Source organism: Phoca vitulina, unplaced genomic scaffold (genome assembly GCF_004348235.1).
Source record: "Phoca vitulina isolate PV1807 unplaced genomic scaffold, GSC_HSeal_1.0 scaffold13, whole genome shotgun sequence".
NCBI lineage: Eukaryota > Metazoa > Chordata > Mammalia > Carnivora > Phocidae > Phoca > Phoca vitulina.
In genome coordinates this window covers 7,036,194-7,063,013 of record NW_022589716.1, presented here as the reverse complement: position 1 = coordinate 7,063,013, position 26,820 = coordinate 7,036,194, and the positions used below count along the sequence as shown (strand labels likewise).

Genomic DNA, 26,820 nt, shown 5'->3' with positions numbered 1-26,820 from the left:
AAAGTCCACATCCCGGGAAACCCCTCGGACTCTGGAAAAATGGGACAGTTGGTTGAGCCATCCGTTCACCCAGGGATCCCTCCTCATTGCACCCAAACGCCCAAAGCCCATCTGTCCACCCAACCACCCACCTGACCTCCCTGGCCATCCTCCCCCTGGAAGGCAGGCAAGGCCCCGCCCCATCCCTGGCCCCGCTCCGTGCCCCGCCCCTCACGGAAGCCGCTGCCAGGGATCCCGGCGCCCTAGCAACAGCGCTTTTCGGGCGGCCCAGTCCACGAGCCTGGCTCCCGGTGCGAGCCAATAGCGAGGAGCTCCGGGAGCGAGGCGCGGGGGGCGGGGCTCGGCGCGGCCGCCGCCATCTTGATGGGAGAGAAACAATAGGACGGAAGCACCGCGGGACGGGCTGAGGCCGCAGGTAACGCCCGCCTTGTCCAGCCTATGGTTCTGCCGCCCCGGTAGATTTGGAGGAGGGTGTCTCCGGGCCTTTCGGGGGTGAGGTCTCTGGTCATTAGGGTTGTCCCCGGGTTACTTGGGGAGGGGCTCCCCTGCGGTCCTGGGGGCGGGGAGATCTCCCCGGGTCTTCATGGGGCCGGATATCCCCCGGTCATTTGAGAGAGGCATTATTTCTTCAGGTTACTGGGGGGAGAATATCTCCCCTGATTTTGAGGGGCAGAATCTTCTCTGGTCATCGAGGGGGGTCTCCCGGGTATCTTGGCGGTGCAGGATCTCCCTCCGGTCATTGAGAAGGTTTCTCCAGGTCTTTGTGGGGGAAAGATCTCCTGGGTCATTGCTTCCCAAGACAGCGGAGTCCATGGGCTCCTGGGTTATTTGGGGGGGGGGGTTTCTCCTTGAGTCTTTGGCTGGAGGAGCCAGCCCACCGCCTCAGGTGCTGTTTACCTGGGGCCGGCAGAGGTGCAGCCATTTTGAGCGTTGAATGCCAGTTGGGCCTGTCAGTCAGCTGGTGTCTGGTGAGGCAATCTGCACATCTTATTATCCAAAAAAGTCCTAAAATGGATCAGAGGACGGCTTCTTTAATAGTGGTAAGCTTCACCGTGGGTGGAGCTTTCATTTCTTTCCTCTTTGCTTCAAGACTGCTTTTGCCTCCCATCCTAATGATTTGTATTAATCGGTTTCCTATGTTCCTATGTTAAGGAAGCTGCACTAGCAGAAAAATGAGTCCAAACGTTGTGAAAACAAAATGTAGAAAACAGTAAAACCTAGTGCTCTTAGATACAGGACTAGTTACTGCTTGGAATGAAACATTTTGGTAGTAAAATTTACGTGAAACAAGAATAAAATAAAATCTTAGGAAATAATAGTTTTAAGAAAAAATACTGAAACTTTTGAAAAGCGTTAAGAAAAATGTTCCAGTTCACCAGTTCTATGAATTTTTTTTTTATAAAGCGCCATGATTACAGTAATTTGATGAACTCTAGTATTTAAAATATTTGCAGTATTTGCATTTTTAGCAGGGTTACATTTTAAGTGAACTCAGATGCTTATTTACATCGGTTGCTGCTGTGGAGTTTGCGTAATTGCATCCTGTAACCTGGTGTTAAGTATTTAAAGAGAAGTTTCAGGGTGGTGGTGGTACTGTTTTAATTTTAGCCGCTTTCAGAATTAGAAGCCAGCAAAATGAATACTTTATCATATTTCATATAAAAAGCCAGTTAAGAGGCGCCTGGGTGGCTCAGTCTGTTAAGCATCTGCTTTCGGCTCAGGTCATGATCCTGGAGTCCCTGGAACGAGCCCTGCATCATCTCATCCATTGGGCTCCCCGCTCAGTGGGGAGTCTGCTTCTCCCTCTCCCTCTGCCCCTCCCCACTTGGGTTCTCTCTTTCTCACTCACTCTCTCTCTCAAATAAATAATCGTAAAAAAAATAAATAAAAAATAAAAAGCCAGTTGATCTCTTAGTAACTTTTTCTTTGGAGAAAAAGTCAGTTGAACTGTTAACTGTTATTCCAACTGATTTATTTGCTTTGTAACTTTAGAGTAGAATTCACAGGAATTGTTAGAAATCAAGTGCACGAGAACCAGCACCAGAGTTGATATAATTGTAAAAACCACTTTAGCAGATGTAATAGAATTCTTTTGTGCTTTGGAGCTTCACAAGTGACAGACCAGTACACTGTACACCATCCCTGTGTGTGTCCGAGCAGTGGAATGTGGAAGGAAGGAAGGAGCAACTGCGGATTGAACCTTAGCTCATCTCCCTTGCAGAGGGGTGCTAGAGCCTTCGTAAGCACAGAAGAGATGTCACTGGTATCTAGGCAACGGGGTTGAGCCTGAGCCCCAGAGGCCAGCTTGCTGAGGTGAAAATTTTCCATTGTTTGGTTCATAAAGAGGATGCTCCGGGGAAGAATTTTCCCTTTAAGTGAAGTTATTTTACCTAGTGAGATAATCGCCCTAACAAATTGAACACATTTTTATACAGTGGAAGGTAAGCAGATGATTTCTCTTGTGTGATTACATTTTAGAGCATGTTTTTGTTTCTTAAATAATTATATTTTTGTCTATTTGAATACCGAGTAATAAAAGTAATAAGTAGTATGATATTTTGCAATATATTCTGGTAGCAAGAAAAGGTCCTTTTCCCCAGAAATTGAATTTACGCTCCACCTCAGAGTTTGAAGGAAAAGACAGTCTCCTAAGCTGATGAACAGTTGGTTTGGGTCTGTCATCCATCACCAGTTGGAGTTACCAACCCCTAGTTGATCTTGTTTCACTTCACTGCCTGTCTCCCCCCATCTTAAAAACAAACAAACAAAACCCGAATTTTTTAGGTGGCATAGCCCCAGGATGTATTTTTTTTCCATAAGTATTTCATTGAGCTGCCCGTTGTATCTACAATACCATTAGTCTGCCTAAAAACCAATGATAATACCTTTTTTTCCCACCTAAATATCTGGTTATGGTCAAATGTCTCTGATTTTCCTATAATTTTTTTTACAGTTGATTTGTTTGTATCAGGATCCAAATAAGGTCTGCACATTGCATTTGATTGAGGTATCTCTTTTGTTTCTTAAATTTATATAGGCTCATTGTAATTGTTTTGTTGAAGCAGCTGTCATTTATCCTTTAGGATTTCCCATATGCTGGCTTTTGCTGATCACTTCCTTTGCTTGATACCTTTTGACTATGGTGGCTGGGTTTGAAGGGGTCGCTCCTGTATATCTTTTCAATGAAGACGTTGTGAAGGCTTTGCCAAGGCTCACTCATAACTGAGCCCCAAACTATGAACTCTGAGGTCTGTCAGGGACCTAAAGGGCCACACAGTGCAAGACCCTCCTCTTCCCTCTGTATTGTGTAGTCCAAAAACTAAGAGCCCTAGATTTTCCATGTGAAACTGGGAGGAGAGACCGTGACTTCCAGGAGGGTGTAGATGTTCTGCCTCTTTGTATCTTTACAGACCTCCTCCTCTCACACTGACCTTGCACCCTCTGCTCACAGGCAGTTCACACCTATGGGGGCCCTGACGCAGTGTTCTTCTTTCTTTGCACATTACTCTTAGAGTGTCTTCTGTCTTCCCTTTATAGGTAACCCCCAAATCTGTTTGCAGGGTAGGTTCACTCAAGCTTCAATCCCATTGCTCCCAACTATCTGCTGAATGTTTCTTGAGTGCTTGACCATCCCCTTATATTTAAGTGTCTGTAGCTCAACTCAGTGTCTTCTGAGCTGTTTCTGACTTCATGAACTAAACATCCTTGTTCTGACGTGGGAAGGCTCAGTATCTGACTCATCCCTCTAATTTGGTTCCCTGTATTGGGTTCTGAAGATAGGGTCCACAGGTGCCCGCACCCCAGTCTGTAGAGTTCAGTGAGGGGTGCGTTTTTCAGGAGAGGCCCAGAGATGTCTCAGATTTTCCAGGGGGTCAGTTACTCCTTGAAGGGTTAAGAACAGTGTGGTACACCTAGCCACCTACCAAATCCTGTTTCTCTACTCTCCCCCCTTCCTTCCTTAATTCCCTGTGGGGGCTGGGCACCAGGCTCTCTGGGTACATTGAAGAAGGCAGGAGAATTTGTGCCCTGCCGAGTGTGCCACTGAGTGTGGGAGGTCATTCCAGGTGGGACAGGTGTCTGGAGAAGGCAGCCCTCGTGTCTTGGGGGCCCCAGAGCCTAAGAGCTGTCAGGACTCTTTCCCACCTCCCGCCCCAGGGATGAAGGAGGAGAGACCCTTGAGAGGAGGAAGCCCATTCTGGGAGAGGCTGGAGAGACCAGCTTGGTCTTGATCCTCATGGCCTCCTAGAGGTTGCGGCTCTGTTGGGGGCGCTCTTGCTATCATCTCCTTCCTCCTGCAAACTCCCAGGCTCGGGACTGCGGAGGCAGTGTTGCCTCCTCCTCTTTCACCTTTGGTTTTGACATCTTCAAATAACCAGATTCTAAATTCAGGAGCCCACAAGTTACCTGAAACATGGCTGTGGTGTAACATGTAACAGAGTAAGTAGCTTGAGAGCTTTCTGAGCACTCACAGTTTTTCTTAAGAAGCTTAAAATTTTTTCTTCTCTCAAACCTCCTTTTTCACATATGCTTCTAATGTGTATAAGAATTGTATCTCTTTGTTTGCTCCTTAAGTAAGAATGTAGACAGAAGACCCCAGTAGATGCTGGGTCCTGCTGCCACTGTCCTACCCGTGGCATTGCAGTAGAGATTGCTGGGCGTCTGTGAAGCCAGGTTTTCCTTTTCCTCTCTGCCTGGTTAATTTTCCCTACGGAAAATGTCACCACCCTGCTCCACAGTCCTTGGTGGCTCACAGGGAAGAGTGAAACAGTGGGTGCAACCTCTATGCTCTGTCCCAGCAATTCTTCTACTTCTAAGGAATTTTCCTTCTGAAATACTTCCACAAGAGTGCAAAGACGGCTACAAGGACACTCATTGCATTATTATTGTAATAAACTAGTGTCAGTAGGGAAGTTAAAAACACATTATGATTATGTGTGAATAATATGCTGCCTTTGAAAGGAATTTTGTATAGACAGAGATATGGCTAAGGCATATAGTTTAGTGGGGAAAAGTGGCAAAACAGAACAAATGTTGAATGATCCTACTTGTATGAGAAACCAGAGTAGTCCAATTCATAGAGACAGAAAGTTGAGTGGTGGTTGCCAATGGCTTGGGGGTAGGGAGACTGGGCAGTTATTATTTAATGGGTACAGAGTTTCAGTTTGGGAAGATGAAAAAGTTGTGGAGATGGGTGGTGGTGATTGTTGCACAACACTGTGAATGTACTCAGTGCCACTGAATTGTATGCCCCAAAATATCTTAAAAAGGTAAATTGTATGTTGTGTATATTTCATCACAATTTTTTTAAAAAGGTGAGAAAAATAAAGCTGATTTTCCTGGGCGGAGAAAAGCAAAACAACACGTACAGCCTGATCCTGTTTATGTAAAGAATAGAAAAGTGTATGGAAGAAAATCTGCAGGAGGAAGAGACCCCCAAACTAATAATGGTGGTCATTTTATCATACTTGTAACCAGTTTAAAGATCTGGTTTTTTTTTAAAGGCTAGGCAGGTTGTCCCGTGGCACTCTGTTCCTCTGCCTGCCGTTGAAGCCTTCTCTCTTCACTCTCCTTCCAGGAGCGCAAGCTTAGTATGCCTTTATCCCCTCGTACTGTCGGCTCCCTCCTGTGACCTCCATCTCCCAGTGGACTCTTTGGAGGAGCTGTAGGGCAGAGGACACCCAGGCAGGAGGCTAGATGTTTTACTCTTGTTTCTGCCTCAGAACACGTCTGTAAAACTGTACCATGCCTGGTTTATAGATGAAGACAGGCACCAAGAGGAGGTAAAGCACCATGTATACCCCAGGACAAGGCAGGCCAGAATTTGCTGGAGAGATTTAAAAGAATTTTTTGATACAATTTAAAAGTGTATAAACTTAGAGAGATGTACTTGGAAGTTGACTTTCCTACAATATTTATTATTTTTAATTGCACATACACATTTAGTTATTTAAAACAATGTATTCCTTTAGAAGTTAGACTTCTTTACCCACATATTTTGAGAATTAGTTCTGTTCCAATTTGTCTGCGTGCATCTTTGCTCTTCTCATAGCCACATTTGGAGGTGCTTTCCTCCTGAGCACTTCATCTTCCCCTCTTAGTGGTGGAGATGTGATATTATCACTGGACCCTCTACCCCGAGCTGGTTGTGGTCTCTTCAGTGTGACCCTGTTACTCTGTTACCGTATTGATTTTTTTTTTCTATATAACAGCTTTACTGAGCTATAGTTCACATACCATATAATGCATCCCAAAAGGAATCCTGTATCCCTCATCCCCAGTATAGCTCCCCTCCCCACTGGCCCTTCAATCTTCCTGAAAGTCTCCTCACTTTGACCTGTTTTAAAGGCCACCACTACACTTGGTTAAGCCCTGAGGATGGAGGGAGGAAGCAAGCTCTTCCTGCTGTTTCTTGTGGTGGTCTGCCCCAGAGGTAGTTGGCTTGGGCCCGGGGAGGCTGTAGCACATTACCATTTTGCCATTTTCCATGCAAGGTTGGAGGGGAAATGAGGACATCTTACCCAGAAAGACTTTGTTGGACATGACTGTCTGTAGTCCACATCCAGCTCAGATGCACCTTGGATTCATTTTTCTGTTTATAGACATTTTCTCCAGTCTTTTTCAAGATTGTATATTTGGTTTTTTGTTTTTTTTAAAGATTTTATTTATTTATTTGACAGAGAGACAGCGAAAGAGAGAACACAAGCAGGGGGAATGGGAGAGGGAGAAGCAGGCTTCCCACTGATCAGGGAGCCTGATGCGGGGCTTGATCCCAGGACCCTGGGATCATGACCTGAGCAGAAGGCAGACGCCTAACCGACTGAGCCACCCAGGCGCCCCTGTGTATTTGTTTTTAGTGTAAATTTTCATAAATAGGGTTCTCTTCTAATTGAAATTACACTAACTCAGTCCTGCAAGTAAGGATTAAGCTATGGTGATGCACCAGCATTATCAGTATATGGTGGCTAAAAGTTAATATTCTGGTAACAAGAAAGAGTTTTTGTATTTCATGCCACTAAGATGCCACTTAGTTAAGATCAAAATGTTTGGGAGGATGATAGCTCCTAAATATGGTCTCTAGGTGAGAACAGGTAGCAAAACACATGGTTAAACAAACAAATGGTTAAACAGAAAAGTTGTACCTTGATTTGATTTTAAATGTTCGTGAAATGTAGCTGTTGCTGAAGTTATATGGTTAGCACCTACAGCCCCCTGCCCACGGGAAGATAGAAATAACAGCTCCAGTAGCTGCTCATGGGACCCTCACTCTGCTAGGTCTTTCACCTGTGTTCTTTTCATTCCCAGGATGATCTCATCCCACTCTGGACTAAAGGGTTTCAGGCTTTGGGTTGTTTTTGAAACCCTTGTGGCTTGGAGGTGGAGTTCCAGTACCTGCTGTCATAAACTCCGTGGGATAGCTGGAGTCAGTCTGGGCCTCTTGGGCCTCTTCTGTTTGCTTTCTATTGTAGAGAATTCACAAAATTCTTTGCACTGCTGGGTTTGTTGGCTCATTTTAACTCTTCTTGTGAATGTATTTAACTGAAAGTCATAATGGATCAAAATGGGAGATCATTTAGTAGTATTCTCTCTACGTATCCATCCATTTATCTTTTTTTTTTTTTTTAAAGATTTTATTTATTTATTTGACAGAGAGAGAGGCAGCGAGAGAGGGAACACAAGCAAGGGGAGTGTGAGAGGGAGAAGCAGGCTTCCCGCGGAGCAGGGAGCCCGATGCGGGGCTCGATCCCAGGACCCTGGGATCATGACCTGAGCCGAAGGCAGACGCTTAACGACTGAGCCACCCAGGCGCCCCTCCATCCATTTATCTTACTTGGGACACTCATACGTGTTTTAGAAATTGAGTATCCAATCCCAAGCCTAAGGAAGATTAAAATATTTCTTTTAATGAAGTAGGATATGTTAGAAACCAGGAAGACAGAACACTTGGCTGGTGCTGCTGTTTCTTCTGCAGGCTTTTCTATCCCCAGCTGCACACTCAGAAATGAGAGGCCCCATGGACTGTGCGAGTCCCGTCTTACTGTCTTGGGGAACATAAAAATCTTGCATCTCCTTTCAAAGCTTATTTTATAAGAATAGTAGATTATTTTTGTTTTACAAGTGTAAGACTAACTCTAGATAATGAATTTTTGCTGTAACCCTTCTCCCTGCCTTTTTATCTGGGATTGAGATCCCAGGCCTATACAACTTTGGTGTCATTGCTAAGGCTGCAGCAACATTTGTCTTAGAATTAACCTAGCTCCAAGCCTGCCAGCTTTCACTCTGATGCCCATTTGTTTAATGTGCTTGAAACGTGGTGTCTGTGGATTGCACCTTAGCTCATTGCTCCCCTCTCATGAGCAAGAAGTGATGCTAAATCTCTGTAGAGGTCTCGCTTGAGCTTCTTTTACAGTGTGCTCTGTGGAGGTGTGTGGACCAGCACCTGTTGGTTCTCATGCTAAACAGAAACAGACTGTTCCCTTGAGGGATTGCCTGGAGTTACCCAACAAAGGAAGAGGAAGGGTGGATATAGTGTATTTGACCACCGAAGGTATATTTTTATGAGCTTGAACAACCTGACAGGAAAAACATACACCACTACTAAACCATTTAATTGCACATTGCTGAAGATTCAGTGTTCCTAAATTAGTCAGTTCTTAATGAACATTTTCAAGTTTTCTGCTTTTATGCTCTACTCATGTAAAGCAGTGAAAGGTGTCCTTCCATGAACAGTGTCTGTTCTCTGAGGTGAGTGCCTCTGGAGGGGAGAGAGTGAAGTTGGTTGCCAACTCCCTGCTAATTGTTTGGGTTTTTCTTGCTCTGTGTACTTATCAGAGAATATGGAAATACAAGTGTCTTTTCCCCATGTCCTTTGAGCTGCCCCTGCCCTTTGTTGGTACCTGTGCTAGGCCTTATGGGACAGACACAGCAACACCTTCCCAGGGTTGCATGTCAGGGCCTGTGGGTTGATTGGGATGCTGCACGTCCCTTGGGAGGCCAGGGGAGGACTGTAAGCCTCAGATGCAGGGTCCTGGAGCATTTGGAAGAGTGGACCTTGCAGAGGTGCCAGGTGGCAGCTGACAGACTCTGGGCTCTGAAATACTGATGGATGTGGCCAGCAGGTCTAGGGCAGGTGAGGGCTGGCAAAGGAGGGGACAGGCTACTTCTCTTCCAGGAATGATTCATCTCACTCTCAAAAGAGTGTTTTTACTTTAAAACTACTGGAGGCTCTTTGTATAGAGCCAAAGAAAGGGAACAAAGAGGTAAGATGTCAAAAGTGCAAGTGCCCCATTGGCCTTCCTTCCCAGTCCTTAGATGTGCTCTTGAGTGACTGAAGTCACTGCCCTTCTCACAAGCTGGGTGATTCCGAAGGAGTCAGCGTCTGATTTGCTTCAGAACTGTGGCTGTGTTTGAACTTGATTTCCTCGAAATTTGTAAATATTTTGCTATGCTTTATTTTGGAAAGAAATCTCAGGATTTCTGGAGGATGACTGGCAAATGGCATAGTGTTGTGACCTGTGCCGGTGTCAGGAATTTTCTCACACGCGTATCTCATTCTTTTCTGGCTGGTCGTGGAGGAACACTGACTGTTTGCAGAGTGGTTTGTGATAAAAGCTGCCAGATTGGGGGACGCCTGGGTGGCTCAGTCGATTGAGCGTCCTACTCTTGGTTTTGGCTCAGGTCATGATCTTAGGATCCTAGGATTGAGCCCAGCATTGGGCTCCCGGCGTTGGGCTCAAGACTGCTTGAGACTTCCCCTTCCCCCCCCACCCCCGCACTCTTTCTCTCTCTCAAATAAATAAATCTTTAAAAAAAAAAAAAAAGGTTTCCAGGGGTGCCTGCGTGGCTCAGTCGTTAAGCGTCTGCCTTCGGCTCAGGTCATGATCCCAGGGTCCTGGGATCGAGCCCCGCATTGGGCTCCCTGCTCTGCAGGAAGCCTGCTTCTCTCTCACTCCCCTTGCTTGTGTTCCTTTTCTCGCTGTCTCTCTCTCTGTCAAATAAATAAATAAAATCTTAAAAAAAACAAAAACAAAAACTTCCAGATTGGTGCTGTGAGCTGGGCCACTTCGCAGACCCTTGAGGAGAATATTTACCCGAGTGAGATTTTGCAAGGCCCTGGAGGAAATTGCGCACCCTGGACACAGGACCTGGTGCAGTGCAGGACACACCTTGATCCCTCCATCAGCAGGTACAGCACTTGGGGTGCTGGCCTAGGCAGGTCAGGGCTGCCTGGATTCTGTGGCTGCCCATGAGGACTGAATCATTTTTGGCTCCCTGTGTTTAAGAGGATGAGTTCATATGTCTCATCTGGTTTGGGAGCCAGCTGGGAGATGAGTAGGGGTAAACATTGACTACATGCAGAGAGCATATAATCTTGCCTAAAGCCAATGAATGAACCATTACTTGTTGGCACAAGGGAGAACCGTGTCTCAAGGTAGGAAAGTCCCTCAAATTGAGACCTCCCGGCAATTTCAGCTGCAGTGTGAGGCAGTCACTTCTGTATGTTTCGGTTGTGTATGTTTCCTACAGGGTGGTGGGAGTCATAGACTGCACCAAGGAGGAGACTGGAAATGGAGAATTGCCCTTGAAAGAGGGGTAATGGGCTTTTTAAGGAGGACTGAAAATTCTTTGTGTATGAAATACATTTAGTTCTTTATAAGAAAATGTGATATTCTGATAAAGAGGACATGTGATACCTTAGAATTAATAATTTCAATTTCCTTGAAGGAGTGGCACTACAGTTTTAGCTAGAAAAAGCTTTTTTTTTAAAGATTTAATTTGTCAGAGAGAGAGAGAGCGCACATTTGGGGGGAGCGGCAGGCAGAAGGAGAAGCAGGCTCCCTGCTGATCAAGGAGCCCGATGCAGGACTCAATCCCAGGACGCTGGGATCATGACCTGAGCCAAAGGCAGACGCTTAACCAACTGAGCCACCCAGGTGTCCCAAGAATCAAACCAGTTTCTAATCGAAGGAATTATTAACAGTAGGGGTACCTAGAAAACAAAGGCATTTAGAGATGCCACTCAGACATCTCTATCTATACTCAGACACAGTATCCCATTGTGACAGCAATGTTCTAATGTTTCTATAGAAAGGACACACAGTTTTTTTGTTAGTCCTTTTTCTCCGGGGGCTTCTCTCCTTCTGTGATAATAAGCCTGATTAGTCCTTGTAAGTGCTGGTTGGGCCAACTCCACCCACTGGCCCCAGGGGTGGGCTCAGGACTTAGGTTTGACCAATAGCCACCCAGACGTCCCTAGAAAAAGCTTTTTAAGTTGCTAAAACTTTGTAATTCTAGCAATGTAACTCTGATGAACATACCACTAGGTAGGCTGAAAGCTCCTTCTCATTTCCTTCCATCTTGGGACCCACTAGTCTTTCATTCCAGAAATCTGATCCGAGGCAGAGAGATCGGGCAGTGTGGTCATGCTGGTGGTTCTAGAGAGGAGAAGCATCTGAGAGGCTGCTATTTCCCTTACAGAAAAGCTTGTCTGGATTTTTGGAACAGAATCTGGCGTTTTATTTGTCCCTCAGCGTTGGGGGAAGGATCTGCGTTATTGTGGCTTTAATGAAATAATTTCACCTACAACTTAAGAGCTTTTCCTTTATTAAAACTAGAATAAAATGTTAATGAGGGAGAAAATGAACACCCAGTGTTGGACCACAGGCATCTGTGTCAAATCGATGCAGAGCTTCTGTGTCTGGTCTCTGGCTCTGCTGCTTTGGCATGGGGGCGGGCGGTCAGACCCCCTGCCAGCCAGCCAGGTTGCAGCGCCTTTGAGGTTAGGACTGTGATTCCAGCCATTCTTAGCAGTAACTCTTTCATCTCAGGCACCTGTTTTCTGTAGTGAGGGCTACCTTTTATGGTGACCTCCTGGCACCTGAGTACATCCATCTGTGAGGGAGATAATCATGGTGTCTACTCCAGAGGGCTGTTGTAAGAGCATGGGTGTTACAGAATAGACTAACTGCTCCATAAATGGCTGCTCTGGCCTCTAGTCCCTGGCATGGTTGTATCCCATTGTCACTGAAGCTTGAGGAGTTGGTCACTTCCTCCTCTGGTCTTCCAGTGCCTTGTACACGTCTTAAGGGCAGGGTGGGTTTGGGTTGTTATCCTCACTTGTTTACATGTGGTCCACCTTCCAGGTTCTCCATCATGGAGTGGAGTTCTGAGCACACAGTGTAGGCTAGGGCAATGCTTTTTTGTGGATGAGCCTAAAACCTTCCTGTTTTAGTCTCAGTGAATTCTTTTATTTTTCCCCCTAATATTTTCCCTCCCTATTATAAAGGTAACATATGCTCTGAGTTTGAGAATATTTCAAGAAGTTTGGGACATTTAGCCAACTCAGAGAGAAGGGATAACAGTCTTACCACTTGGTACAGGGCAGATCTAGGTTTTGTGCTGTCTGAAGTTTATATAATATAAATATGTATAATTTATAAATATATAATTATAACTGCCATCTTTAAACAGAAGAATTTACAATGATGAAAACAAGTAGGTAAGAAAGTGAATATTTGTTTAGATTGAAAAAAAAAATCAGAAGTTCACATTTCAAAAAGCAGATAAATACTACAACCTGCAGTACCTTTTCCCCATACATTTTGGGGTGGCGTTTTGACTGCCTCTTCTGTGACAGCAGTGTTCTACTGTTTCTTTTTTTTTTTTTTTAAGGTTTTTTTTATTTATTCATTTGAGACAGAGATACAGAGAGAGAATATGAGCAGAGGGAGACGCAGAGGGAGGGGGAGAAGCAGGCCCCCCGCTGAGCAGAGAGCCGGATGTGGGACTTGATCCCAGGACCCTGGGATCATGACCTGAGCCAAAGGCAGACGCTTAACCATCTGAGCCACCCAGGCGCCCCTGTTCTACTGTTTCTATAGAAAGGACACACAGTTGCTCCCCTAGGCTGATGCCCATCTGCTTTCTATTATTGACAACTTAGAACACTTTATTTAAGCTTCACAATTCATCTATGCCACGTAAATTTTTAGGATTGTTGTCAAATTTGGGAAACCTGTATCAAGTTTCTTTCATAGGTGATCTGGGAGACTTCAAGGCATTCAACATTTTTAATTCAGTGACTACAGGGCTTTGGAAGGGGGGCAGGCAGCCATGACCCCTGTGAGTAGCTGGTACTTTGTTTTTAGTTTTTTTGTGTGTAGTAAAATATACATAACATAAAATTTATCATTTTAACCATTTTTAAGTACATGATTCAGTGGCATAGCTGGTACTTTTTGCTAGTCTTTTCCTTTGTAATTCTTTGGACCTAGTTCAGACAATACAGATTATACAATTTTATATCTTCTTTCACTTAAAAAAGGATATCGTAAGCATTTTCTCAAATTGTTTAAAAATCATAAAATTGATAAGCAAACTTATCATAATATCCTGATAGTCTGTCATGCACTCTTCTATTGCTAGACATGGGAGTAAGTACTTTCACAGTGGGGTGTAAGAGATGTCTTGATGGGGGTGGGGCGTGCCTGGCTGGCTTAGTTGGTGGAGTGTGCGACTTTTGATCTCAGAGTTATGAGTTTGAGCCCCACATCGGGTGTATAGAGTACTTAAAAATCAAGGCTTTTTTAAAAAGGTGGAGGGGGGATGTCCTGATGGGGCTTAAACTCTGTGGCACGCTGGTGGGAGTTTGATGCCCTGTACCCAGATGGGTCAGTCTGGTCAGCCCTTATCCTTGGTGCCTCCCACAAGGCAAACATTGGTAGCTTTCCTCTTCCTTCCTGGCTTTATTTTGCTAAAACTCCTTTTTGTATGTTCATTTTGTTACCAGGAATTAATGGCTCATCTGTTACCCCAGCTTCCTGGTAAGTCCAGGTCATGTGAGGAATGATTTTCCTTCTGCATTGTCTTGCTAAGACAACTCATTTAAAGCTGGATGGCAGACCCACCAGTGTTGCTGAAGGAGGCCTTCAGCAGAGACTCAAACCAACCCATGGCCTTTCTTTGCTTTGCCTGCAAAAGATGGGGATAGTTATCTTTTATTTTTTATTTTTTCTAAAGATTTTATTTATTTGAGAGAAAGAACACAAGCAAGGGGAGCGGCAGGCAGAGGGAGAAGCAGACTCCCCACTGAGCAGGGAGCCTGATGCAGGGCTCGATCCAGGGACTCGGGGATCAGACTCGGGGATCGTGACCTGAGCTGAAGGCAGATACTGAACTGACTGAGCCACCCAGGCGCCCCAGGATAATTATCTTTTAATGATAACTTTGCAACCTGAAAACCTTGGGTGTTTGGGATGTGAACTCCATACTAACACATAATTTCTGAATGCTAGTTAGTATATTTGTTTTAAGCTATTTTAATCTTCTTGAGCCTACATTTTTTTTAAGTAATCTCTAAACCCAGTGTGGGGCGTGAATTTACAACCCTGAGATCAAGAGTCCTGCTCTACACCAATTCAGCCAGTCAAGCGCCCGGGGGCCACATTTTTAAAGTTTATTCTTGAATGACCATTCTTTTCTTGCCTGATTTTCCGCAAGACAGAATTTTCCAAGAGATTGATTGTCATTACATTAAGAGCTTAAGCTTTGTTTACATGAAATGTTTCCATATTACCAGGTCCCAGATGAGTGTTCATGTGCAGGGTCCTTCATTTATACTCCCCAGTTAATGCAGACTTGATAGATGGGGAATTATAAATGCAAAATTAACACCAGTCAGTGCTCAGAATATATTTGGTAAAGTGTGTTGCATGCCTCATTTTAATAATTGTACTCACTGTATGATTAGTGTGGGTTTGGATAATTGCCATGGGTGCCTTTTGAGTCCTCTGTTGATCTGTGTGCAGGTTTTCATGACGCAGTAGTGACTTGAGGCACATCCTGTGAAGTAACTACTCTGTGCTGGTGTTCTGGACTTTGGAGATTTAGCAGTGAACAGAGCAGTCAGAAATCTCTGATTTTATGGACTTTGTTTTCTGGTGGGGTCAGGATGAGGGATACAAAAAATAAGACAAATAAGAAAACATATAGTATGTTAGATGGTGGTGGTAAGTGCTAAAGAGAAAGCAGGGTTGTATAAGGGAGTGTGGACAGGGAGGTGTGGCACTTTCAGATGGGGTAGCTAAGGAAGACCTCATTAAAGAAGTTACATTTGCATAAAGAGCTGAAGGAGGTAAGAGAGTGAGCCAAGGGGATAGAGTGTACCAAGCAGAGAGAATGGCAAGTGCAAAGGCCCTGAGGTAGGTATATTCTAGGCATGTTTGAGAACTAACAAGAAAGCTAGTATAATAGGAGCAGATTTGATGCTGATTTTTCTTTCCTTATGGGTTTTACAGAAAGGCTTATTGGACCTTTATATTTCTGTTCTGCTTGTTTGGGTGTAAAGGATGCTTTTGCTTTGACTTTACAAGAATTGAAAAAGATAACCATGCAACTGGTAGAAGTCTGCTAGTATTAAGACCCTCATAAAAACTAGGCTTTCAGAATGAGCAAATGGCTTTAGATTTAGCAGTGGGTGTCATGGATTTATGAGGAAAAACATGGCTGTCTCTGAAGGTCTGTACCATCTGGGAATGCCTTCACAGAAAGGGGGGGGGGGGGGAGTCCTTACTTTGACCAAGATGGTGACCCAGGCATCTTGGCAGGAGTGACTCAAGATGCTCAGTGTGAGGCAAATGAGCCCAGTTAGAATGTATGGGAAGGTAAATCTCAACCAAAGCATTTGTATATCAAAGCTATTTAACAGCTAATATGACCTTTTTAAGTCTAATTTGTTTCTGCCTATTAAAATAATATGTACTTATGAAAATTTGGTATATTAAAAAGTGTAAGAAAAAATTTAATCCCTCTATTGAAGTATAATTTATATACAATAAGACTTATCAATTTTAAGTCTAATTTGATGAATTTTGACAAATTTATGCAGTCCTATAATTACTGTCCCAGTCATAGTGTATAACATTTTTTTTTTTTAAGATTTTTTTTTTTATTTATTTGACACAGAACAAGAGAGAGAGAGACAGAGTGCAAGCACAAGCAGGGGGAACGGCAGGCAGGGGAGAAGCAGGCTCCCCGCTGAGCAAGGAGCCCGATGTGGGGCTTGATCCCAGGACCCTGGGATCATGACCTGAGCCAAAGGCAGACGCTTAACCAACTGAGCCACCCAGGCACCCCTATCTGCAATATTTTAGAAGCTGAGAATATTAAGGCATTGTTTCCAGCACATCCTTAAACCAATTTGACAGATTTAGGGAGATGGACTGTGGAGGAAATCTGTGTCCTGTCTTAGGATGAATTATATTGTTTTCCTTACCTGTTCGTAGTTTCATGGACCAATGTGAGGCAATGTGGAAAGCTAAAACAGATGCTAAATCTGAAGGCAGTATTTTATGGTTTATTCCCCCTCTCCCTAGGCACAGGGTCCACATATTTTGCATGGACTTCTCAGTAACCACTAATATTCCAGGATTCCTGGGAAACTGGGCCTTAGACCGCGGATGTTTAAAAATCGTTGAGAGATCCCTCTGCTCAAACCACATGTGGGACAGAGAGAGTAGCAGGTGAAAAAGAGCAGGTGTTTGGGGCATTTTTCTTCTGGCCAGGTTGAGGCCACTAGAGAGCGAGCTGATCTGTGTGTAATCCTTTGGAAGTTTGATCCTTCATTTTCCCACAGAGATGCGGCCTATAAGGGAAGCTAGAACAGAAGCTCTACTTCTTCATCTGCAACCCCAAATGTGAGAAATACGTGGTATGGTGAAGCCATACTTATGTTCATATTGAGAGACTAAACATAATTGAAATAAAAGAATCACATAGGGGCACCTGGGTGGCTCAGTTGGTTAAGTGTCTGCCTTCGGCTCTGGTTATGATCCCAGGGTCCTGGGATTGAACCCCAGCATCAGGCTCTGCTCAGCAGGGAGTCTACTTCTCCCTCCTCCTCCGCCTGCCATTCTGCCTACTTGTGTGTGTGTGTGCACGCGCGCTCTCTCTGTCAAATAAATAAAATCTTTTTTAAAAAATGAAAGAATCACAAAATAGGACTTACCTTATTATGTGCAATGCAATGATATTTACTCTTTTTTCCTATTTGATTAAAACAAACTACTAGTTACCGCTTACTAATTGTATTATACACCCACACAGTAGAGGTCTGCTCCATGCCTCTCGTCTCCATTTTACAAACCAGAAAACCGGAACCCAGAGGGAGCCAGGGACTTGGAGATTTTCTCCAAGCAATCGAGTAGCTGAACTGGGACTAGAATCTGGCTCCACCTCACTACAGGGTACTCAGTTGTCTCCCTAACTCCACCTCATATTTGGCAGTTTCTTCTGTCATCAGCTTGTCTCAGGCGAGGATTAGCCTTATTTTTCTTGCCTCTCTACCCAAGATAATGATGATTCTCCAGGGAGCAATGTCCTGCGGACTGCCAGAGTCAGGTGCTGGGGGGAGGGTGGCAAGGTGCCACATCATACCCAGCAGCTAATGAATACACTGAGGACCTGGGAGGAGGAGATGGAGACATTCACCTGGCCTTTTGGCCTCCAGCCACACCCATACACCCCATACTCTAGAGAGTTGCCATGAAGGACCAGTTTTTGTTGTAGATTTTTTATTAGGGTAGGGAGGGCTGGAGAGAGATACCTGGAGAGAGAGATTTTTCTAATTAATTGAATACACAAGGAATTTTGAACAGAGTTGGAAAGGGATTCACATTGGTGTTAACCATTACTCTGACGACTAAAGCAGTTTATACTTTAAGGAAAGGTTTGGATTGTGTTTCTAAAGCCTGGACCGTGAGGAGCGTCTTGTACATTGACAAGTAATCATGGTACCTCGTTTGTTCTTGGGTACTGGGAGACCGACCGAGTCAGTACAGTAGCTTTTCTTTGGTATTGCTCTTACTCCAGAGGTCTTCTCAGTGGATTAGTATGAACTAGTCTGTGTAGACCCTAAGGAAGGTCTGGTGTGGCCAAGTATCTCAGAGCTCCACCTTCTGGAGAGAGTCTGGAATGGCTGGAATGTACTCATCCTTGGAGCTTAGAAACCTTCTCAGCACATGCCCTCCTGAGGGCTTCTGTGATGATGAGAAGGTGGTGCCAGGAGAGAAATCAGGACCTTTGGTTTTCATCTCTGTGCATGTAGGAAAGCTTATTGATTCCTAATCCTCGAGTCCAGTTGGGGCCCAGAGTCGGATCTCTCTAAAAAGAGATTAACAACCTGTTTAAACTTTTTAAGAGAGGCTGCGTTATAAATAGAAAATATACGTGGTGAAGGCACCCTCACACCAGGCTAAATGTCCCATGTACATGGGAGGAGTGCTGTATCAGGGCACTAGTTTCAAAGACCCTGGGACCTAGAGGTGGTCCTGTGAGGACATCCAACAGTTTGAGGTTCATTTGGGAGCTGTGGCTTGTTGTCCCTGGCCCTGGATGAGTTTCCTCACCTCCCCAAATCAGCTTCATTGTTTGCAACAGAGAGGAGAATAGTGTCTTCTTCACGGAAAGTATCTCACGGACCAAATGAGGTAAGTTTCTGTAATGAGCCTAGTATGTAATGGGTGCTTTACTCACCTTAGATGACAGTGGGCACATCTTCAGCAGACCTATTCTCATCACCAGCATGTCAGTTGGGGTAATGGGAATTGGAAGAGTTCTCATTAAGAACCCTACAGATAATGGAATGTCCCATGCCCTGTAGTGCTAGTAGCAGCGGTGTAGTCTGTAAACTACAGGCAGAAAACAACTAGCTTGATATGCCTTGAAGTGGTTAACGGCTGCATAGAGGTTGCTTTGCTGAGATCTGGGGTGTTTAGGGATGCAAAGTCAGGTCTAAGGCCCTGAACCTCAGAGTGGATGAGGGAGCCCTGATTACCCCAGGAGCACAGCTTTGGTTTAAAGGTGTGCCCCAGCTTTTGGAGATCAGGATAGAATTGATAAAAATAGTCAGTGACCTAGAACACCATGTATCTTTTTAAATGGAGTTAGCCAGCCTTGATCAGTTGTTTTTAGATACAGACGTTAATCATTAAAGCTAGGCCCAAGCTCCACTGCTAATAAGGTTAATGGGGCTTGTCTTTGGCCTTGGGGTTGGAGGGAGGCGAGTGGACACCCTGGGGGAGTAAATCTTACCAGATGGTGAGTAAGCAGGTTTTCCCTTTAACTGCATTTTATAAAAATATAATTAACAACTAAGAACCCTGATGTAATCTAGGATGATGAGGCAGTGTAGGTTCAACATCATTTCTAACAAACGTATCACTCTGATGGGAGATATTGATAACCGGAAGGCAATGGCATGTGTGGGGGCAGGTAGTTATGTGGGCAGTTATCTTCCTCTCATTTTTGCTCTGAACCTAAAACTACTCTAAAAAATAAAGTATTAAAAATATGTATGTATGGGGGCGCCTTGGTGGCTCAGTCGGTTAAGCGGCTGCCTTCGCTCAGGTCGTGGTCCCGGGGTCCTGGGATGGAGCCCTGGCGCGGGCTCCCTGCTAAGCGGGGAGGCTGCTTCTCCCTCCGCCCCTCCCCCGGCTCGTGCGCGCGAGCGCGCGAGCGCTCTCTCAAATAAAATCTTTAAAAAAATGTATGAAGTTAATCTTACTAGAAGATGGTAAGATTTAAACTGAATTATTTGGTTTGAAATGGGCCTTTACCTTACCGTGGCTTTGCATTTTTCCCGCCTAGTGGAGGGCACGGGTAATTTGGGGACACCTGGGGCCAGTCCCTGCGTGTCGGAATCTGGCCCCGCCCCGCGGTATCTCCGGCTGTTTGTTGCTGCGGGAGGAGGCGGAGCCGGGGTGGGCGGCGTGGGCGGGGCCCTGCCTGAGCTCCGGCTGTTTGTCTTTCTGCTGAAGTGCTCTCGGCTCTAAGGCGGTTCCCAGGACGCTTCCAATGCCAGTGTCTCTCTTTGCTTCCGGCAGAGCGCCCTGGCCCGCGCGACCGAGGACTTGAGGCCAGACAGACGGACGCACGGACAGACGACAGACGGAGGACGCGCTGGCCGCTGGACCCCGCTGCCTCCCCCTTTTCCCTGCCGCCTGCGCCTGGAGGATGAGCCCAGCCTTCAGGGCCATGGACGTGGAGCCCCGCACCAAGGGCGTCCTGCTGGAGCCCTTTGTCCACCAGGTCGGGGGGCACTCATGCGTGCTCCGCTTCAACGAGACGACCCTATGCAAGCCCCTGGTTCCGAGGGAGCACCAGTTCTACGAGACCCTCCCAGCCGAGATGCGCAAATTCACTCCCCAGTACAAAGGTGAGCCCCCGCTGCCATAGGGGTCCCCATCGCCTGGCGAGGAGATGCGAGGCGGCGCAGCCGTGGAAGGCCCGGGCAGCCATCCCGGGAGCCCTCACCCCTCCCCTCACTCTTGTGTTTTCCCTCCTCCTCCTCTTGGCCCTGAGCCCAGCGCCTCACACCCTCAGTTTGCAAGCCCTGGTAAGATTGCTCAATTGTTTTGTTTTGTGGATTTGTTTTGAGTTTATTTTTGGTGGAAGTGTAGTTGTGTTTTATGTTCAGGTGTCTCTTGATCACAGTAACCCATAGCCCCCATGGGGGAACAGCGGGGGAAGACTTTGGGAGGATTTTACCCAGAATCCTTGCAGCCTGCTTTTTGTCCTCCAGGAAACCAGAAGCCCTGGTGATTAGGTAGGCTGGGAGCAGGGTTGAGTCAGATGGAATGCAGGAGTGGGAGGCCTGTGCTGATTAGCTGAAGCCCTTTGCTATTACGGAATGTCCCCGAAATTGCAACGTTGTGGCAACCCTTTGATTCACATATGGTGACTCTCTCTTTCTTTTTATAATGCATTTTTGGGGGTGACATCAGCAGCCACCAGCATGGTGTGGTCTTTCCTGGGGTGGGGGGATATTTTGTAAATCAAAGAATCCATTAAAAGAAAGAAATTAAATATACATTGCCTGGTTATACAAAAGACTCTTGAACAACTTAGGTTCTTCTGGGACTGTTGAAACATGCTCTTTGAAGACAGAATGTACTGGGCGCCTCTCTCTGTACTCTGAATATGCATGTGTGTTATGGTGGGGAGGTGGGGGAGTTGAGGGCCCTCACTTGGTCCTTCTCTGTTGTTTTTTCCAGGACAAAGCCAAAGGCCCCTTGTTAGCTGGCCGCCCCTGCCCCCTTTTTCCCCCTGGTTCTTTCCCCATGGCCACAGGGAAGTGTGGTCCCCTGAATTCCCCACCCCAGCTCCTCTGCTCCTCTGCGCCCAGAGCCAGGGACCACCTCAGAAGTGTCATCTCTCTCTGAGCACGCATTCCCCTGCAGCGAGCGAGCGAGCGAGCGGGCGGGCAGCAAGGACTGAGCAAATTGAGTGATCCCGGGCCAGAGAGGCCTGGGAGGAAAGGTGTTCAGCCAGTCGGTTGTAAGGCGCTCGTCGGCACCTGCTGAAACGCTCCCACCTGGCAGCCCCCTCCTCAAAGACTGTCTAATTACACATGGCAGGTTCTAGAGACTCAAGGGGGAGAGCTGCTTTCAAGGCCACCACGCGTCTGTGCTCCCGGCCCGACCCTATTTGCCTTGTGTTCATTTTGTTCTTTTGTGACTGCAAAGACCAATAAAGTAACATGTTTGAGGACAAAAGGCTTGGGGTGCCCACCCGTGTGGGGGTGCTGCAAGAAGCCTTTGCTAGGGTGTCTGTTGTGCTGTGTGGTTTGTTTTGTTTACTCCTTTATTTTGTTTTGCTTGCCCAGTCTTCCCTACCCTTGGATGCTTCTTACCCCTCAGGGCAAACCTTTGTTCCCCCTGTGTTCAGGCTCTGCTTTAAAGCAAGCCTCAGGCCTTCAGAGTTTCTGTTTAGGGCATCAAAAAATCCCACAAGATATAAAGAGCAAATGTTTTTACGTCTCTCTTAGGATTAGAAGAATTACATAAAACTTAATAAACATTTTCAATGATGGAAAAATGTGTCTTGTAATTCTTTGGCTCTTGCCTTGTTGAGTGCATCAGAGAGGAAGACTCTCGGCCATGTTTGCTCCCTAATCGCTTGTCTTGTATGGTGTCATCTTTTCTAGCTGTTTTGATATTTGTTAGGTTTGCAGATGAGTTTGGGGCCTCTGGCAACATAGAGACTAAGGAACAGGGTAAGAAAAAAACAAATGTTACAATCATGTTATTTATAACACATCTTCTGTGGAATTAAAAGTTCTCTCTGCTCCTCACCCCCCTTTCAGGTGTGGTGTCTGTACGCTTTGAAGAAGATGAAGACAGGAACTTATGTTTAATAGCATATCCATTAAAGGGGGACCACGGAACTGTGGACAGTGTAGACAATTCAGACTGTGAACCAAAAAGTAAGCTCCTGAGGTGGACAAACAAAAAACATCATGTCCTAGAAACAGAAAAGAGCCCCAAGGACTGGGTGAGGCAGCACAGGAAAGAGGAGAAGATGAAGAGGTAGGTATGAACTGAGGGGGGGGGCACTCTGTACTCTGTGGAAGGGGAGGTGTCGGGATCGTAGTTACAGCCCAGGTCCCTGGAGCTAGGGACTCAAATGATGGACTTAGTAGGTGCCTTGTCACTCAGTGGCCAGTTCCCAGGTGGCAGCTTCTCTTTAATGACTCTGGGTTACACTTTTGAAGTTTGTGTTAAATATTAGCATTTTAAGATGAGTATTTTTGAAATAGAAAATAGAAAAGACATAGTAGACGTTTTCTTAATGTATTATATGTGAAGCTAAAAGGCAATGCCATTTATCTCTTCAGCACTGAGGTTACCTTTGGATTGTAGAAATAATCACGTTTCTTATTTTTTTTTAATTTTTCTTTTAAAAAAAAGATGTATTTAGAGAGAGAGCATGCACGCACACATGAGTGTGCAGCGGGGAGGGGCAGAGGGAGAGGTAGAGAGAGAATCTTAAGCAGACTCCCTGCTGAACTTGGAAGCCTATGCTGGGCTCGATCTCACGACCCTGAGATCATGACCTGAGCTGAAACCAAGAGTTGGACACTTAACCACCTGAGCCACCTAGGCACCCCAGAAATACCACATTTTGTTCATATTTTATAATTAGGACAAAAGATAATCACTTGGTTTTTCAAATATAGGTTGGGTGTGTACAAAAAGGGAGTTTTGTGCACTTTCTAAAATAAAAATGACTTTTACCAAATTTATGGAAAGCTTCATAAAAATGTACCTTTTTTTTTTAATATTTCATTTATTTGAGAGAGAGCATGGGTTGGGGGGGGGGGGCATAGGGAGAGGGAGAAGCAGACTCCCTGAGGAGCAGGATGTCCGATGACATGGGGCTTGATCCCAGAACCCTGAGATCATGACCTGAGCTGAAGGCAGATGCTTAACCGACTGAGCCACCCAGGTGCCCCCTTAAAAATGTACCTTTAAAAAAAAATTTTAAGTGCAATTTTACTACTTTGGCCTTTGAAAATATATCCTAAGTCTAGGAGCTGATTTTTATTTTATTTGTTTATTTATTTTTAATTAAAAAAAAACCTTTTTTTTAAGTAGGCTCCCTGCCCAGTGGGGAGCCCAACTTGGGGCTTGAATTCACAACCCTGAGATCAAGACCTGAACTAAGATTCAAGAGTCAGATGCTTAACTGATTGAGCCACCCAGGCACCCCTAGGAATTGATTTTTAAATGGAAGTTATAAACAAAGGAAAGTACAGACTTACAATGAATCAGATTTGCACCATATCACCCAAATCCACTTATATTAATGCAGACATGGAGCACCTGGGTGGGTCAGTCAGGTAAGTGTCCAACTCTTGATTTTGGCTCAGGTCATGATCTCAGGATCGTGAGGTGGAGCCTGCTTAGGATTCTCTATCTCCCTCTCCCTCTGCCCCTTCCCTGATCTCTGTCAAAAAAAAAAAAAAGAAGCAGATATAACGAAGTCATCTAATTTGTTGTTTATTCTGCCTTATAAATGTCATTAGCCTTTTGTTAGGATATAACCTGCTAGTTAATTTATTTTGAAATAAAGTCTAATCATACAAGGTAAGAAAAAAATGACTCTGGATTAAATTATGCCATTTTGGATAAACAGCTACAGTGGCAGCTATAAAAGAGTTTTAGTCACTCACTGCTTCTGCAGCTGCCCTGTGCCAGGCCCTGTGCTGCATCCTGGGGATGCAGCCGTAACCGAGACAGGAGCCATCCCAGCACCTCAGGTTGTTCACTGATGGTGAGAGACAAAATGGTCAGTTACGTGTCCCTGAAATGTAGGATCCACCTATACAGAGCCTTCCAGGTGCCACTCGTTGGCAGAGCTTGTAAAAATATAAATAATATATATAAATCGAAGTACTTACAATGTAGTTAAGGACGTTGGCTTATTCCCATGGGATTTCAATTCAGCTTTTCCCAGTCTCCAGCATTTGGAATCAGGGAACCTGCATGTATCAGAAGCCAGGGGGGTGGTACCACCTAGAAGAACAGGGCAGTAAAGGCTGCTTGGGAGGGAGTGGTGGGGGTGCAAGGGTGGAGGCAGAGGCTGTTCTTGCATCTTAGGTTTTCCCTACTGTAGCAAAAACAGTGAGCTGGCCCCTTAATTTTTTAAAAATCAACTTTTTGAGGTATAATAGACTTAATAATAAAATGTATCCATTTGAAGTGTTTAATGTATACACTGAAACCACCACCACATCAAGATCTCCAGCTTCCCACCACTCCAAAAATTCTTTCATGCCTCTTTGGCCCTGAATTTTGATAAGAGATTGTGATTTATTGGCTTCTTGTCTCCTTACACAGCCATAAATTAGAAGAAGAATTTGAGTGGTTAAAGAAATCTGAAGTCCTGTACTACAGTGTAGAGAAAAAGGGGAATGTCAGTTCCCAGCTTAAACACTATAACCCTTGGAGCATGAAGTGTCACCAGCAACAGTTACAGAGAATGAAGGAGAATGCAAAACATCGGAACCAGTACAGTATCCTTTGTTCACGGAGTATCTCTGCCTTGGGGGAGGAGAGGGTGGGTGAGATGCTAAGAGCGCAGAGAAGTTGGGTTTCTTTTCTAGTCACGGTTGTGCCAGGGCACCCTGTGCAGTAACCGCGGGCAGATATCCGTTCCCACGGGAACAGGGGCTGGTCTGGGAACACAGGTGGGGGGGAAGCAGGTGACGGGCACCCCATGGAGGGACCAGCCTGCATCAGGGAGCCTTTAGCCTAGAGGCAAGGGGCTGATTTGTGTTTTCAGAAGTTCCCTTGCTTACCTGCCAGGGTTGGGGTGGCGGGTGGGTGCTGACCTTTCAGTCCTGGTTCACCAGACTGGCACATGAAGAATAGCACAGGGGCCTTTCTTTTTCCCCCTGCTAGCCCATTAAGCTGTGTTTCACTGATTTCTTTCTTTTTTTAATCTTATGAGGGGGAAATTCCTCAGAATTGAGCATGCTTTATTTTTTATTTTTTATTTTTAACTTTTTACTTTTTTTATTTATTTATAAATTTATAAATTTTTACACATTTAGTTTTATTGTAACAAAGCAACTTGTACACTTGCATCATCTTTCCTTTCCAGTGAAACAAAAAGAAAATTTAAAAATAAACAGGAACAAAATTACAATAGAGAATGTCAATTCCAAATAAGATCATACGGGTTCTACTGATTATCCCATCGAGTGGCAGCGGTCAAGTCATCATTAGGAGAGAGTTTTATTTTAAATATTTATTTATTTGACAGAGAGAGACAGCGAGAGAAGGAACACAAGCAGGGGGAGTGGGAGAGGGAGAAGCAGGCTCTCCACTGAGCAGGGAGCCCGATGCGGGGCTGGATCCCAGGACCCTGGGATCATGACCTGAGCCGAAGGCAGATGCCTAATGACTGAGCCACCCAGGCGCCCCCTACTAGGGGATATTTTAAACATGTTAAACATAGAATAATACTTTGAATTTATAAGTACCAGTGACCCAGGTTCAGCAGTTAACTCACTTATGTCCGACTCATGCCATGACTGTCTTCTTACACTTAGCACCCTCAGCCGAGCTCTTTCTGAAGTGTTTCATGGATCTCTAAGAGAAGGATATTTTAAGACTTTATTACCATTATTGCTCCTTAAAAGTAGACAATAATTCCTTATTATCAAATATCTAGTCTGTGTCCACATTTTCCTAATTGTCTCATAAATCTGTTTTTACTGATGGATTGTTTGAATGGGGATCCATGTGAGGTTTGTATGTTGTATTTGGTCGAAATGTTTAAGTCTTTTTAAATACCCTTTCTGTTTTTTCTTCTTGGAAATTTCTTGTCAAAGAAACTAGGTGTTTGGGGTGTCTGGGTTGTGCAGTCAGTTAAGCGGCTGACTCTTGGTTTCAGCTCAGGTCCTGATCTCAGGATCATGAGATCAAGCCCCGAGTCGGGCTCTATGCTCAGCGGACAGTCTGCTTGAAACTCTCTCCCTCCCCCCCCCAATAAATAAATCTTTAAAAAAAAAAGAAAAAAAGAAAAACTAGGTCTTCTAAAGTTTCCTACCATCTGGATTTTACTGATTACATTCCTGTGGTGTCTTTTACATGTTACTCTTTTCCCTCTGTTTCCATTAAGTTGATAATTTGATCTCCAGGCTTGATCAATTCAGGGTCAGTTTTGGGGTGGGGCCAAGAATCCTTCTGCGATGGTATTGGCCGTACGCAAGTGCACTATTTGTCTTTCTCTCCTGTATTGCTGTTGCCTTAGATCATTTTTCCACTAGGCAGTTTTCTACTTTTGTAGTTCCTTAGCTGGAATCTGTAAAGATAAACTTTTTCTCATCAACTATATGCTTATCCTGAGGTATAGTTGATATAGGAAAGGCAGATTAAATGTTTCTTTTCTTTTATTTACTAAATACTTGGAATAATGGGTGGGTTTGTTTTTTTTTTTTTTTTTTTAAAGATTTTATTTATTTGAGAGAGAGAATGA

At 44.9% G+C, this 26,820-nt stretch overlaps 1 protein-coding gene across 2 annotated transcripts in view; it reads left to right on the top strand.

Moving 5' to 3' along the window:
- The first annotated feature begins 329 nt into the window (after positions 1 to 329).
- IP6K2 (inositol hexakisphosphate kinase 2) overlaps positions 330 to 26,820 on the top strand; it is a 29,512-nt gene continuing 3,021 nt past the window's right edge. The window contains exons 1-4 of one of the 2 annotated variants that reach the window (XM_032411238.1): positions 330 to 415; positions 19,878 to 20,209; positions 22,139 to 22,361; positions 24,675 to 24,850. In XM_032411238.1, the coding sequence (XP_032267129.1) occupies positions 20,008 to 20,209; positions 22,139 to 22,361; positions 24,675 to 24,850 (601 nt within the window). In that variant the 5' untranslated portion in view covers positions 330 to 415; positions 19,878 to 20,007. Of the gene's footprint in view, positions 493 to 19,877; positions 20,210 to 22,138; positions 22,362 to 24,674; positions 24,851 to 26,820 lie in introns of both variants that reach the window. The other variant, XM_032411239.1, reaches the window with a different exon arrangement.